Below are 16,777 nucleotides of genomic sequence, written 5' to 3'. Positions count from 1 at the left end.
AAAAAAAAAAAATCATATTATATTCATAAACTCAGGAAATACATCCCTGGACACATGAGGACTTAAATTATGACCAATGTATGATCCTGTAACTACTTGGTATCGGCTCGATACCCAAATTAGTGGTATCATCCAAAACTAATGTAAAGTATAAAACAACAGAAGAATAAGTGATAATTACATTTTAACAGAAGTGTAGATAGAACATGTTAAAACAGAAAATAAGCAAGATATTAACAGTAAATGAACAAGTAGATTAATAATCAAATTTTACAGTTTGTCCCTCATAATGTTGACAAAATGACAGAAGGATAAATGACACAATATGTTACTGCATATGTCAGCAGACTAATTATGAGTCTTTGTTTGTTTACTTACTAATAAAAGAAAAGTTGTCTAGTATGTTCACTATTTTATTTAGGGACTAAATTGCAATAAGAATCATATGTTTAATGTACCCTAAGAGTTTTTGTTTAAATAAAGCCAATAATGCCATTTTTTGTCGTCCCCTTTATTTAGAAAAGTATCGAAATACATTTTGGTACCGGTACAAAAATATTGGTATCAACAACCCTAGTGGCAACGTTGTCTAATTTGATGACATACACGGGCAAGCTTGTATTGCGTTTCAGTGAGAACATGTGTTTATTATCCAAATGTTTGTTGCTTGTGTAAGGTTAATTTATAGTGTTTTGAAGAGGGCTCGGCTCAGTGCAAGTTGTTTTACTTCAAGGTCGGTAAGCTCAAACAAACTTATTCCTTACATTAGACACACCGGGTTATAAGGCACACTGTCGAGTTTTGAGAAAAAAAGGACTTTAAAGGCCTACTGAAATGCGATTTTCTTATTTAAACGGGGATAGCAGGTCCATTCTATGTCTCATACGTGATCATTTCGCGATATTGCCATATTTTTGCTGAAAGGATTTAGTAGAGAATATCGACGATAAAGTTTGCAACTTTTGGTTGCTGATAAAAAAGCCTTGCCTGTACCGGAAGTAGCAGACGAGTAGCGTGACGTCACAGGTTGTGGCGCTCCTCACATCTGCACATTGTTTACAATCATGGCCACCAGCAGCGAGAGCGATTTGGACCAAAAAAGCGACGATTTCCCCATTAATTTGAGCGAGGATGAAAGATTTGTGGATGAGGAAAGTGAGAGTGAAGGACTAGAGGGCAGTGGGAGCGATTCAGATAGGGAAGATGCTGTGAGAGGCGGGTGGGACCTGATATTCAGCTGGGAATGACTAAAACAGTAAAGAAACACAATACATTTTCTACTCTATTAGCCACAACACAACCAGGCTTATATATAATATGCCACAAATTAATCCCGCATAACAAACACCTCCCCCCTCCCGTCTATATAACCCGCCAATACAACTCAAACACTTGCACAACACACTCAATCCCACAGCCCAAAGTACCGTTCACCTCCCCAAAGTTCATACAGCACATATATTTCCCCAAAGTCCCCAAAGTTGCGTACGTGAGACTTTTTGAGACTTTTATTAGTAGGTTGCACAGTGAAGTACATATTCCGTACAATTGACCACTAAATGGTAACACCCGATTAAGTTTTTCAAGTTGTTTAAGTCGGGGTCCACTTAAATTGATTCATGATACAGATATATACTACCATATATACTATCATCATAATACAGTCATCACACAAGATAATCATCAGGGTGTATACATTGAATTATTTACGTGACATACACATAGCGGCACGCACGTACGGGCAAGCGATCAAATGTTTGGAAGCGTACTCACGGCACCGTGTCTGCGTATCCAACTCAAAGTCCTCCTGGTAAGAGTCTCTGTTGTCCCAGTTCTCCACAGGCCAATGGTAAAGCTTGACTGTCATCTTTCGGGAATGTAAAAACAATGAAAACGGCCGTGTTTGTGTTGCTGCAGTCGGCCGCAATACACCGCTTCCCTCCTACAGCTTTCTTCTTTGCTGTCTCCATTGTTCATTGAACAAATTGCAAAATATTCACCAACACAGATGTCCAGAATACTGTGGAATTTTGCGATGAAACAGACGACTTAATAGCTGGCCATCATGCTGTCTCAAAATGTCCTCTACAATCCGTGACGTCACGCGCTGACGTCATCATACCGAGACGTTTTCAGCAGGATATGTCGCGCGAAATTTAAAATTGCACTTTAGTAAGCTAACCCGGCCGTGAAAGTTGTAGCCATTCATTTGCCCCCCGACTGCCTGAATGAAAGCCTGCGGGTGGTGTCTCTTTGCAGTTTAACCCCACGCTGTGAGAGGCAGTCAGCACATAGCAGCCAGGCGTGTATCTGGGATACGCAGAGGTGGTCGCCACAGAAACCTTAACCTGTTTTCTCTGGCTTGAGCCTTTGAAGGATGCGTGACGGTCACATCGCCGTTTCCCTGGCGCACACACAGGGATCTTATTCAGACGTGTACAGGAGGCCATTTTAAATAATGATGTGATCATAGCAGGAACGTGTAATGGTCGTGTAAGAGGTGTCGTGTGTTCATCCAGGAAATAATCATACACCGTAATTTCCAGTATTTTTGTGTCATTTTATTCTGGATAAAAACACATTGTTTTCTGCCTCTAACAGCAATATTGGAAAATGATCCTAATACTCAGGTGTGTACAAATGTTCTGTGCACAGGTGGTAATGCAGCTGGTGCGCCTGATCCCTGACGGCCAGCGGATGAAACGCGAGGTGGACATGGCCCTGGACTTCGTCTCGGAGACCATGACACCCATGCACTACCACCTGAGGGAGATCATCATCTGCACGTACAGACAGGTCAGCCTCACTCTGGCACTCACTCCCAGTTCGACGCCCCCCCCCTCCCATCGAATAAGCGCCCGTGCACCTAACGCCCCATAGAGGGCGTCAGGGAACTTATTTTTTCTCCCCTCCGTCTGCGCTGCAGCTCGGCGCCAGCGCGCGCATGAATGAGAGGAATGCGCCACGCTCAGCAAGCAACGGGCTGCGGAGCGTGGAAAAATTGATTATGATGTAACTTAATGGAATTCCTTTTGAGGCTCTGCATGAGAATGAGCCAAAAGAAGCAGGAGAGGAAATGAAATCCTCCTTCATATCCGTCGCAGGGTTCATAAAGTGTATCTGTGTCCATCTATCCACTGCTGTTTCATTTAGGTGCAAATAGTCCATGGCAATCCACTTCTTGTTATTTCCAAACAAGGTTTTTCCATTGTGTCAATTAATCACTGCCTTAAAACTATTATTACCTATGCAGGGATTTTTTTTTTAAGAAACTTAAAGGGGAACATTATCACAATTTCAGAAGGGTTAAAACCATTAAAAATCAGTTCCCAGTGGCTTATTTTATTTTTCGAAGTTTTTTTCAAAACTTTACCCATCACGCAATATCCCTAAAAAAAGCTTCATCGTTATATACACCCGTCCATTTTCCTGTGACGTCACATAGTGATGCCAACACAAACAAACATGGCGCATAGAACAGCAAGCTATAGCGACATTAGCTCGGATTCAAACTCGGATTTCAGCGGCTTAAGAGATTCAACAGATTACGCATGTATTGAAACGGATGGTTGTAGTGTGGAGGCAGGTAGCGAAAACGAAATTGAAGAAGAAACTGAAGCCATTGAGCCATATCGGTTTGAACCGTATGCAAGCGAAACCGATGAAAACGACACGACAGCCAGCGACACGGGAGAAAGCGAGGACGAATTTGGCGATCGCCTTCTAACCAACGATTGGTATGTGTTTGTTTGGCATTAAAGGAAACTAACAACTATGAACTAGGTTTACAGCATATGAAATACATTTGGCAACAACATGCACTTTGAGAGTGCAGACAGCCCAATTTTCATCAATTAATATATTCTGTAGACATACCCTCATCCGCTCTCTTTTCCTGAAAGCTGATCTGTCCAGTTTTGGAGTTGATGTCAGCAGGCCAGGGAAGCTAGGGTCGATATTCTTCTCTTGATCATCTTCGGTGGCATAAGGGACGGTGTGAGCCAAGACATCCAGGGGGTTTAGCTCGCTCGTCTGCGGGAACAAACTGCCGCCATTGCCTGCCGTGCTAGCGAGGTCCTTTGTCCCTGAATTGCTCACACACTCCGGCAGACGTGTTTTATGCCACTTCTTTTTCTGTCTCATTTTGTCCACCAAACTTTTAACGTTGTGCATGAATGCACAAAGGTGAGTTTTGTTGATGTTATTGACTTGTGTAGAGTGCTAATCAGACATATTTGGTCACTGCAAGACTGCAAGCTAATCGATGCTAACAGGCTATTTAGGCTAGCTATATGTACATATTGCATCATTATGCCTAATTTGTAGCTATATTTGAGGTTATTTAGTTTCCTTTAAGTCATCTCAATTCAATGTATATCTCATGACACACTATCTGTATGTAATATGGCTTTTAATTTGTTGCGGCTCCAGACAGATTTGTTTTTGTATTTTTGGTCCAATATGACTCTTTCAACATTTTGGGTTGCCGACCCCTGATGTAAACAAACTACGGTGAGTTCAAGGACCGCCAAAATTAGTAGGACAAAACGGCGCTCGCCAAATACTTGAGTCAGTGAAGCATGTTTAATATAAACAATGTGCTTTATAACAATTAGGGAGGTTTGTGTCATGTTTGTCCTCCTACAGAAACCATATTAAAACAAAAAATTTTTTTTTTTCCCCTCATCTTTTTCCATTTTTCATACATTTTTGAAAAAGCTCCAGAGAGCCACTAGGGCGGCGCTAAAGAGCCGCATGCGGCTCTAGAGCCGCGGGTTGCCGACCCCTGACCTATATTGAGTAAAACATGCTTGAAACTAGAATATCAACTGATACAAAGCTGTGTCATCAACACTCACAAGTATAAAACTACTTTTTTAAAGTAATAATTTCTTACTTCAAGCATGAAAAAAAAAAATCATGATGCCGAGCGCATATCATTATGTCAAGATAATGGAACTAGCATTTACTTAATTTAAGAATATTTTTCAACATATTGAGCAAAAAAGTCTCTCTTTTTTTTCTACCAAGAAAAGTGCACTTGTTATTAGTGAGAATATACTTATTTTAAGGTAGTTTTGGGTTCATTGAGGTTAGCTAATTTTACTTGTTTTGGAAAGTCTTGACAAGCCGAATTTTCTTGTTCTATTGGCAGATCATTTTGCTTAGTTCAATACCGCTTTGTATTTTTTTTCTTCTTGTTTTTGAACACTGACTTTTTGCCGTGTGGGATCCAAAAAAAATGGTTGCACGTGCCTGCATTTTGATAAAGAGGGTGAGAAACACTATTGAATTCAAGAAAGAATCAAAGTACAAATGTCGGCGTGGCTCTCCCCCGCCCTCTTCGCCAACAAGACTTTTCAATAAAGGTAAAAGTAATGTTAATGTTACGGTTGGGGTCGCATGTTTATGCGTGGGTCATTCTCCCAGGATGCAGACGGAAACTCCGGAGGCAACATGCAGGTAGGACAATGATTCATTCTCACAAATCCTACAAAAATACAGGAAACAAACAAAAGAGACGCGTGCCGATCGCACAGGGAGCTAAGGGAAAAACTTAGCACAGGAATCTTGAGCAAGGAAACAAGAAATCATCCAACGTAACTGTTGCTTACAGCAAACAAGGAAACCAGACTGAGTGTGGCGCACAACGTGAATAAGTAGCTCTCTGATTAATGCCCGGCAGCAGGTGAGCGTGCCGAACACTAATCACAGGCAGGTGAAACCAGTCTGCACCCATGGCAACCAAAATACAAACCCAGGGGTGTTCAAAACGGGAACTGAGGGAGTCAAAAATTAGACAACACACGATCCGGGCAACGGATCATGACAGTTAAATGTTCCTTTATACATTTTATTCATCATTTGTATGTATTTTGCATAGTTTCCTGCCCGTAAAACTATAATTATTCTGTATAAAACAGGTTTTGTGATACAATAATTACAATAATCCCTGGTTTATCTCTGTTAATTGGTTCCAGTAAAAAATGAATTTTTCCGCAAAATAGGAATCATTGATAATAAATTGGATATTTTCAAAGCTAAAGTATAAAAAAACTGTTTACTACCTTCTAAATACATTTTTCAACATTATGAGTCCTCCAGACATGAAATACGACTCCTTTAATACAATATTGTCATGATCCGTGGCCCGGATCATGTTTTTGTTATATTCTGTTAGTTTTGGTCTCCCTGAGTTCCTGTTTTTGTGCACCCTTGTTTGCTTTTAGTTACCATGGTTACTTATTATTTTCACCTGCCTCTGATTGGTGTTCGGGACGCTCACCTGTTCCCCGAGCACTAATCAGAGGCATTATTTAAGCCTGCCTTTGCCGGTGAGTCGGCCTGTCTTCATTGTTTGCTTCTTACCACAGTTACGTGAGTAATCCTTATCTCTAGTCTATGCCAAGTGTTAGCTTTGGCTTCGAGTGCGATCGGCACGTTGTCCCTTCGGCTTGTTTTCTGTTTTTGTACTTCTTTGATTTCTTCGAGAATAAATCATGTTCCTACCAGCACGTCCTGTCCGGAGTGGTTCGTTTGCAGCTGCGACCCCCCACACGTGACAGAATGAAGCCAGCCCGACTGACCGGCAAAGGCAGGCTTAAATAATGCCTCTGATTAGTGCTCGGGGAACAGGTGAGCGTCCCGAACACCAATCAGAGGCAGGTGAAAATAATAAGCAACCATAGTAACTAAAAGCAAACAAGGGTGCACAAAAACAGGAACTAAGGGAGTCCAAAACTAACAGAATATAACAAAAACATGATCCGGGCCACGGATCATGACAAATATACCGTATTTTTCGGAGTATAAGTCGCACCGCCGAAAATACACAATAAAGAAGGAAAAAAAACATATATAAGTCGCACTGGAGTATAAGTCGCATTTTTTGGGGAAATTTATTTGATGAAACCCAACACCAAGAATAGACATTTGAAAGGCAATTTAAAATAAATAAAGAATTAATAAGTGTACGTTATATGACACATAAATAACCAACTGAGAACGTGCCTGGTATGTTTACGTAACATATTATGGTAAGAGTCATTCAAATAACTATAACATATAGAACATGCTATACGTTTACCAAACAATCTGTCACTCCTAATCGCTAAATCCCATGAAATCTTATACGTCTAGTCTCTTACGTGAATGAGCTAAATAATATTATTTGATATTTTACGGTAATGTGTTAATAATTTCACACATAAGTCGCTCCTGAGTATAAGTCGCACCCCCGGCCAAACTATGAAAAAAACTGCTACTTATAGTCCGAAAAATACGGTAGTAATGCTACCTGAAGCTGAGCCAATCAGTGGCCACTATACTGAATAGAATGCTTTCACCATTTTAATGCTCGAAAATGCTTAATTTAGAGCAAAAATGTTGTAGAATATGCTTTTAAAAATTTGTGATGTGGTGAAGCCGCAATATTCGATGCAAAATGTGGCAAGGGGCGACTGCAATTGAAATGATTTCTTATGGAAAAAATGTCTTCGGTTTTTGTACGATTTGGCTTTTGTCTGACAGTTTAGAATGGATTACTAACAAACAAACTACGGTGAGTTCAAGGACCGCCAAAATTAGTAGGACGAAACGGCGCTCGCCAAATACTTGAGTCAGTGAAGCATGTTTAATATAAACAATGTGCTTTATAACAATTAGGGAGGTTTGTGTCATGTTTGTCCTCCTACAGAAAAAACTAAGGTTTGTATTGCTCATATTGAGCAGTCTGACAGTTTACTGCATCGGCAAAGTACTTTTTTTTTAGCTTCTATGGTTATCATCACACATGTACTCAAAATAGTTGTGGTGCCATGACTTTGAAGTAATTAGACATTTGAGGCATATATGATCAAAACATGTTTTAATTTGGACCTCTCACTCTATATGGAGGTATTACTTTTACAGAAAAGGCTCGCCGGTGCCAAGGAAATGTTGCACAATGCGATGGTGTTGTGTTGTGTTGTATAAATAGTCATAACAGGCCAGCAGCGTCTTTTCAAATAAGTTGCTCTTTCTGTGCAAATAAACAAAGCTGCAAGGGAACAAAAGCAGATTTGTGGTTCAGGCTCCGTCGGGAGCTGGCCGGACAGAGGCTCTGCTTTATCCATTTGTAACGCACACTGTAATCATTGCGCCTCTGTGCACCGTCAGCTGTTCTCGGAGTGCCGGCGGAGGCACCCCGGGCCGACTCTCCGGCCGTATCAATGGGCCTCTTTGTCCCCCCGCCGACTCTGTCACTTCGCCTACGTTAATAGCCCGTACGGTTGCAGGAAAGTATTGCTTACGTCTTTCTGATAGTGCTTGGTACCTGAAAAAGAATTGTACAACAAATCGCCACATGGAGCCACATAATGATACCAAATTACCCCTGTGCACAATGGCAGTGTCAGTCGAAACAGGACTGAATAACAGGAACACTCACAATTTTCGATGTGTTAGTACTTACTGTGAACGTCCTTTATGTCACGGATAGGTTGCTTCTTGGAGTGCGCTCATATTCAAACAAGCTGCAATCCCGCCCACTTCCTGGTCCAACCATGTAAGCTAAGCACCGCTAAAATAAATAATAATATTACAAAACCCTACGGCCCGTAATATCATCAAATGTTTCAGAGAATCTGGGGAAATCACTGCACGTAAGTGGCATCGCCCGTGACTTTCGATCCCTCAAGCGGTACTGCATGAAAAACCGACATCAGTGTGTAAAGGATATCACCACATGGGCTCAGGAACACTTCAGAAAACCACTGTCAGTAACTACAGTTGGTTGCTACATCTGTAAGAGCAAGTTAAAACTCTACTATGCAAAGCCAAAGCCATTTATCAACAACACCCAGAAACGCTTCGCTGGGCACGAGCTCATCTAAGATGGACTGATGCAAAGTGGAAAAGTGTTCTGTGGTGTGACGAGTCCACATTTCAAATTGTATTTGGAAACTGTGGACGTTGTGTCCTCCGGACCAAAGAGGAACAGAACCATCCGCATTCTTATAGGCGCAAAGTTGAAAAGCCAGCATCTGTGATGGTATGGGGGTGTATTAGTGCCCAAGACATGGGTAACTTACACATCTGTGAAGGCACCATTAATGCTGAAAGGTACATACAGGTTTTGGAGCAACATATGTTGCCATCCAAGCAACATCATCATGGACGTCCCTGCTTATTTCAGCAAGACAATGCCAAACCATATTCTGCACGTGTTACAACAGCGTGGCTTCATAGTAAGAGTGTGGGTACTAGACTGGCCTGCCTGTAGTCCAGACCTGTCTCCCATTTGAAAATGTGTTGCGCATTTTTCATCCATCCATTTTCTACCGCTTGTCCCTTTTGGGGTGGCGGGGGGTGCTGGAGTCTATCTCAGCTGCATTCAGGCAAAAGGCGGGGTACACCCTAGACAAGTCGCCACCTCATCACAGGGCCAACACAGATAGACAGACAACATTCACACATTTTGAAGCGTCAAATACGACAACGGAGACCCCGGACTGTTGAACAACTTAAGCTGTACATCAAGCAAGAATGGGAAGGAATTCCACCTGAAAAGCTTAAAAAATTGGTCTCCTTAGTTCCCAAACATTTAGAGTGTTGTTATAAGGAAAGGCCATGTAACACAGTGGTAAAAATGCCCCTGTGCCAACTTTTTTGCAATGTGTTGCTGCCATTAAATTCTAAATTGATGATTATTTGCCAAAAAAATAATTCAGTTTCTCAGTTTGATGTCGTGTCTTTGCAGTCTATTCAATTTAATATAAGTTGAAAAGGATTTGCAAATCATTGTATTCTGTTTTTATTTACCATTTACACAATTTGCCAACTTCACTGGTTTTGGGTTTTGTATTTCACTCACTGGTTCAACAGAAATATAGCAATCAGACAGCTGGGATTCACAGCCTGAATTCCAGTCATCTTATTCGGTCCGAACGGCAAACTGGCTAAACTGGGGCCCTAAGGCGAATTTGATTTTTTTCACACTTTTTTTAACGGTACCTAATCTCAAGATACGATATTATTATGGTATTAAGGCCATGGCACAATATTTTTGTGGAATATATTCCGCCAACTTCCAGCACCCCTTACAAATAATAATAATAATAATAATAATAATAATGATAATAATAATAATAATAATGAAAAAATAACCCCTCTGCATTATATTTGAACTAAAATAAAAAAGTGTCCTTCTAGACAGAAGCCACTGACAAACCCCAGAATCAATAACTGCTTAAAGAGAATCGCGAACAAAATAAAGAGCTTTTTAAATATCATTTTGCAGAGCTGTTTGTTTGTTTTTATACCAGCCAAACTCAAAGTCCTTTATCGATTTGCCATGGCTCTTGGGAAAAAAACATTTTGAAGTGGATTGAGGATTTGTTTAATTGAGAAAAGTGCTTAGAGAAGTGACATAAATTAGCTGCAAGAGTCAACTTCAACTTGGGTTAAGGGAGATTTATTTGTCCCGCATTGCAGGCCACACGTTGGCACGTTTTTCTCCCAACCCCCTCCCCCACTTTCCTCTTGGCTCCAAACCAGCAGGCCAGGTGATAAACAGTGCCAGATGTTGCAAGAAGAGGGGAAAATATCACCAGCACTCTGTCTCTCTTAGTGCGGGGAACACCCCTTAAAGCCCACCCCCCTCTTCTCTCCTTCGACAGTGGTTGGAAAATGTGTCTTTGATAGAGAAAAACATATATTTACCCTGGGACCCGAACCATCTAGCAGCTCCCAGAGGGGCCCGCTGACGGGGGAAGAATGGTGGGTGTGTTTAAATCCCTGCATTGCCAACCAGGCGTGACCCCCTCGTGGCTGATGCATCTTGCACCAGGTCCAAAAATACGCTTCTTTCTTCACCTTTTGCCTCCTATCATCGTGCTTCCCCAATCTGACCACGCACAATTAAGATGCAGATGATCGCAGAACGGACATTGCGTCAAATTAACAAAGAATGTTTATATGAAGACATTTTTCTTCCATGATGTAGCTGCTTGCAATGTGTACATTAAAATCGATATCTGTCCATCTTCCTGCAGACTGAGTGGGGCAGGATTGGTTATGGATTGGAGTGTGTAGTCGTGAAGTGTTGTTGATATCCACGAGTTGAAGCAGCTGCTGTTTTTTTGCTCCGGACACTGAAGTATCACACCACTCCTACACATTGGCTACGTTTACACTGTAGGTCCGATTTTTTTTCCATATGTGGTTTTCAATTCTTGTGCAACCTTAAGGGGGAACATTATCACAATTTCAGAAGGGTTAAAACCATTAAAAATCAGTTCCCAGTGGCTTATTTTATTTTTCGAAGTTTTTTTCTAAATTTTACCCATCACGCAATATCCCTAAAAAAAAGCTTCAAAGTGCCTGATTTTAACCATCGTTATATACACCCGTCCATTTTCCTGTGACGTCACACAGCGATGCCAATACAAACAAACAGCAAGGTATAGCGACATTAGCTCAGAATTCAGACTCGGATTTCAGCAGCTTAAGCGATTCAACAGATTACGCATGTATTGAAACGGATGGTTGTAGTGTGGAGGCAGGTAGCGAAAACGAAATTGAAGAAGAAACTGAAGCTATTGAGCCATATCGGTTTGAACCGTATGCAAGCGAAACCGACGAAAACGACACGACAGCCAGCGACACGGGAGAAAGCGAGGACGAATTCGGCGATCGCCTTCTAACCAACGATTGGTATGTGTTTGTTTGGCATTAAAGGAAACTAACAACTATGAACTAGGTTTACAGCATATGAAATACATTTGGCAACAACATGCACTTTGAGAGTGCAGACAGCCCATTTCAGGCGCGCAAAGAACATATATTTTTCCACGATTTCAGCACTCAGGTTAACCATACCTAAATAGACACAAAATACTGCATTACACAAGACTACCCGAATGTACTCGAATGATTGAAAAAAATAAATGTTTTTAAGCTAAATTATTGGTAAACACAGTTTATGTATAATAATTTACGTAAAACCGCGAGTAATGAATAAAGTTTTCATCAATTAATATATTCTGTAGACATACCCTCATCCGCTCTCTTTTCCTGAAAGCTGATCTGTCCAGTTTTGGAGTTGATGTCAGCATCTGCTTTGAGTGTCGCAGGATATCCACACATTCTTGCCATCTCTGTCGGAGCATAGCTTTCGTCGGTAAAGTGTGCGGAACAAACGACTGACCATTTCGTCGGCTTTCCCCACAGCCTCGTATTTTGAACAAATTTCGTCCAATTTCTTGCCACTTTCGCATCTTTGGGCCACTGGTGCAACTTGAATCCGTCCCTGTTCGTGTTGTTACACCCTTAGACAACACACCGACAAAAGTGAGAAAATGGCGGATTGCTTCCCGATGTGACGTCACAACGAGAGCGAATAATAGAAAGGCGTTTAATTCGCCAAAATTCACCCATTTAGAGTTCGGAAATCGGTTAAAAAAATGTGGTCTTTTTTCTGCAACATCAAGGTATATATTGACGCTTATATAGGCATACTTGCCAACCTTGAGACCTCCAATTTCGGGAGGTAGGAGGTGGGGGGTGGGTGTGGGGGGCGTGGTTGGGGCGGGGGCATGGTTGGGGGCGTGGTTAAGAGGGGAGGAGTATATTTACAGCTAGAATTCACCAAGTCAAGTATTTCATATATATATATATATATATATATATATATATATATATATATATATATATATATATATATATATATATATATATATATATATATCTATCCCCGCGACCCCGAAGGGAATAAGCGGTAGTAAATGGATGGATGGATGGATGGATGGATATATATATATATATATATATATATATATATATATATATATATATATATATATATATATATATATATATATATATATATATATATATATATCCCCGCGACCCCGAAGGGAATAAGCGGTAGTAAATGGATGGATGGATGGATGGATATATATATATACATATATATTTAAAAGAAATACTTGAATTTCAGTATTCATTTATTTACACATATACACACACATAACACTCATCTACTCATTGTTGAGTTAAGGGTTGAATTGTCCATCCTTGTTCTATTCTCTGTCACTATCTTTCTAACCATGCTGTACACCCTCTCTGATTATGCATTGCTGTGTGGCACGCACAAAAGTGCTTTCATCAAATGCACTAGATGGCAGTACTGTCCTGTTTAAGAGTGTCACAACATTGCTAGTTAAAGTTAAAGTTAAAGTCCCAATGATTGTCACACACACACTAGGTGTGGTGAAATTTGTCCTCTGCATTTGACCCATCCCCTTGATCACCCCCTGGGAGGTGAGGGGAGCAGTGGGCAGCAGCGGTGCCGCGCCCGGGAATCATTTTTGGTGATTTAACCCCCAATTCCAACCCTTGATGCTGAGTGCCAAGCAGGGAGGTAATGGGTCCCATTTTTATAGTCTTTGGTATGACTCGGCCGGGGTTTGAACTCACAACCTACCGATCTCAGGGCGGACACTCTAACCACTAGGCCACTGAGTAGGTTTACGGCAGGCGGACTGCTTTACTGTAGACGTTCTTTATATTGTGGGAAAGCGGACTCAGGTCCGCATGGAGCTGGAGGGGGCGTGGCCTCCAGCTCCGCCTGAATTTCGGGAGATTTTCGGGAGAAAATTTGTCCCGGGAGGTTTTCGGGAGAGGCGCTGAATTTCGGGAGTCTCCCGGAAAATCCGGGAGGGTTGGCAAGTATGTACATAGGTCTGGTGATAATGTTCCCCTTTAAGATTGACTATACACACTTACTCTTAGGCTTAGTTCACACTGAAGGTCAATTCAAATGTTTTTTTTCCCCCCATATGTGACCTGTATCAAATTTTGTCCATGTCAATGTGAACAGTGCAATTCCAATTTTTTTTCAAATACGACCTAGGCCACTTTCATATGTTGATATGAATCGGATATGTATCGAATGTGACTGCAGTCTAAACTCTCCGGTAGTGTTTATCCGACCCATACGTCATCAAGTAGCGATAAGTGTCATAATTCTTCAGCAAAATAGACGATTGTTAACAAATGAGCAGAAATCAGGGGACATTTTTTGAGGAACTCGCGTCAATGTTCCACCACACCCGATTGCGAAGCAAATGTCCTGTAAACTGCGAGAGCACAAATGTTTGCCCTCATCCCACTTAATTTTCTACGTGCAATAATTCAGTTCAGAAAATGTTGGCTTTAATTGCACAAAATCCTTGAAAGTGCGATACGACTGAGACCGACTAGAATTGAATCTCTGCTCCATGTCTTTTTGGCTTTTTCTTTCCGGCAATGTCCAGCAACTGTGTCCGCTCACCAGCAACTCCAACTCCAACAACGTGTCTCGGCCCGGCTGCTGCTAATAAAGGCGACAGGTGATTAGATAACCAGCCCCAGCTGGGCAATCTACTCACCTGCCGCTGGCTTCGAGGCCGGTCCTTACACACCCCGCTCCGCGGCAAGCCCGCAGACCACACCCCCCTCCACAAGCTCATTTCCATCTGTAATCCCTGGCTACCTAAATTAAAGAGATACAAAAAACATGCAATAAAATTATAACAATAAAATTATACTATAGCATGTAATCAAATTAAGAAAAGTCATACAATGCCCTTTCATTGACACATACTTCTTCGGAGCAGACATCGAAGCAAATGTCCTGTAAACTGCGAGGGCCCAAATATTTGCCCTCATCCCACTTAATTTTCTATGCGCAATAATTCAGTTCAGAAAATGTTGGCTTTAATTGCACAAAATCCTTGAAAGTGCGATACGACTGAGACCGACTAGAATTGAATCTCTGCTCCATGACTTTTCAGTCTTTTTGGCTTTTTCTTTCCGGCAATGTCCAGCAACTGTGTCCGCTCACCAGCAACTCCAACTCCAACAACGTGTCTCGGCCCGGCTGCTGCTAATAAAGGCGACAGGTGATTACATAACTTTCCCCAGCTGGGCAATCTACTCACCTGCTGCTGGCTTCGAGGCTGGTCCTTACACACCCCGCTCTGCAGCAAGCCCGCAGACCACGCCCCCCTCCACAAGCTCATTTCCATCTGTAATCCCTGGCTACCTAAATTAAAGAGATACAATAAACATACAATAAAATTAGAACAATAAAATTATACTATAGCATGTAATCAGATTAAGAAAAGTCATACAATGCCCTTTCATTGACACATACTTCTTCGGAGCAGACATCGAAGCAAATGTCCTGTAGACTGCGAGAGCCAAAATGTTTGCCCTCATCCCACTTAATTTTCTACGCGCAATAATTTAGTTCAGAAAATGTTGACTTTGATTGCACAAAATCCTTGAAATTGCCACAAGTGCACCATGGCTGAGACCGACTAGAATTGAAGCCATGTTTACTTCCATAAACGCTGCAGCACGTGTGGTGTCATGACGTCACGTGTGCATGCGGGTCGGATTGCGTTCACATTAAACATCGCTGTGGAGGTTGCCCTCCAGTGGGTTCCTCGGACCACCAAACATTGTCACAAGAGCCCGGATCAGGGTTACAACACTGTTTTATTTTCCTCACAAGGTGCGAGTGTTCTGCTTTCCAGCAAAATGTTTTTCTCTGTCCGTGTCTCGCTCTCTCTTTCTCGCTCTCTCTCAAGCTCCAACAACGTGTCTCATGCCGGCTGCTGCTAATAAAGGCGGCAGGTGATTAGATAACAAGGCCCACCTGGGCCATCTACGCACCTGTCGCTGTCTTCGAGGCCAGTCCTGGCACACCCCGTTCCGTGGCAGGCCCACAGGCCACGCCCCCCCTCCACAGTCGCATTTATTTCTGTAATGTGTACGATTACATACAATTGAGAATCAAACATCCTACCCTGCCGTCGGATCCAAAAGGGATCTGCTCATACTTGATTGAGTTTATTGAGTTCACAGAAGTCTTTTATATATATCTGCCGTATTATAGACTTTATAACTGTCAAATATCATTTACATTGCATTTCAGCGGTTTAATGGCAGTCAAACTCATATAGGCCTTGTTCACACTGCAGGTCAATTGCAATTTTTTCCCCATATGTGTGTGACCTGTCAATGTGAATAGTGCAATTCCGATTTGTGTTTAAATCCGACACGGGTCTCTTTCGTATGTGGATAAACATTGGATATGTATCATCAAAAAGCGATACAAGTCATAATTCTTCGCCAAAATAAACGGTTGCAAAATACATTATTGACTAATGAGCAAAAAACAGGCGAAAATAATGTTTGAGGAACTAACGTCAATGTTCCACCACTCCTGCCTCAGACTGCTATCCCCCACATTCTTCGGAGCAGACATCAAAGCAAGAGAGCTAAAATGTTTGCACTCATCCCTCTTAATTTTCTACGCGCAATAATCCAGTTCAGTAAATGTTGACTTTGACTGCACAAATTCCTTGAAATTGCCACAAAAGTGCCTGACTAGAATGGAAACCATGTTCACTTCCATAAACACTGCAGCACGTGTGACGGGTCAGACTGCGCTCACATTAGACATCGTATTTTTTTCTCTGTAATGTGAACGATTAAATGAAAAGATAGAATTCAAAAAATACATCTGAATAGGACATCCTACCCAAAAGGGATCTCGAGTCATAGAAGGACTTGGCTGAGTCATTGAGTTCACACAAGTCAAATAAAGCAATACGCATCATAATTCTTCGCCCAAATAGACGGTTGCAAACTAAATTGGTGACTAATGAGCAGAAAATAGCCGGTAATACAGTTTTAGGAACTCACGTCAATGTTCCACCACGCCTGTCTCCGACTGCTCGCCCAC

At 41.7% G+C, this 16,777-nt stretch overlaps 1 protein-coding gene across 5 annotated transcripts in view; it reads left to right on the top strand.

Moving 5' to 3' along the window:
- Positions 1 to 16,777, top strand: part of pald1a (phosphatase domain containing paladin 1a) — a 191,840-nt gene that overhangs the window by 80,279 nt on the left and 94,784 nt on the right. For all 5 annotated transcript variants that reach the window (XM_061966580.2, XM_061966578.2, XM_061966579.2 and 2 more), the window contains exon 18: positions 2,656 to 2,796. In XM_061966580.2, the coding sequence (XP_061822564.2) occupies positions 2,656 to 2,796 (141 nt within the window). The remainder of the gene's footprint in view (positions 1 to 2,655; positions 2,797 to 16,777) is intronic.

The sequence above is a fragment of the Nerophis lumbriciformis genome, linkage group LG11 (genome assembly GCF_033978685.3).
Source record: "Nerophis lumbriciformis linkage group LG11, RoL_Nlum_v2.1, whole genome shotgun sequence".
In the NCBI taxonomy this organism is placed as follows: domain Eukaryota; kingdom Metazoa; phylum Chordata; class Actinopteri; order Syngnathiformes; family Syngnathidae; genus Nerophis; species Nerophis lumbriciformis.
This window is presented reverse-complemented; position numbering and strand designations above follow the sequence as displayed.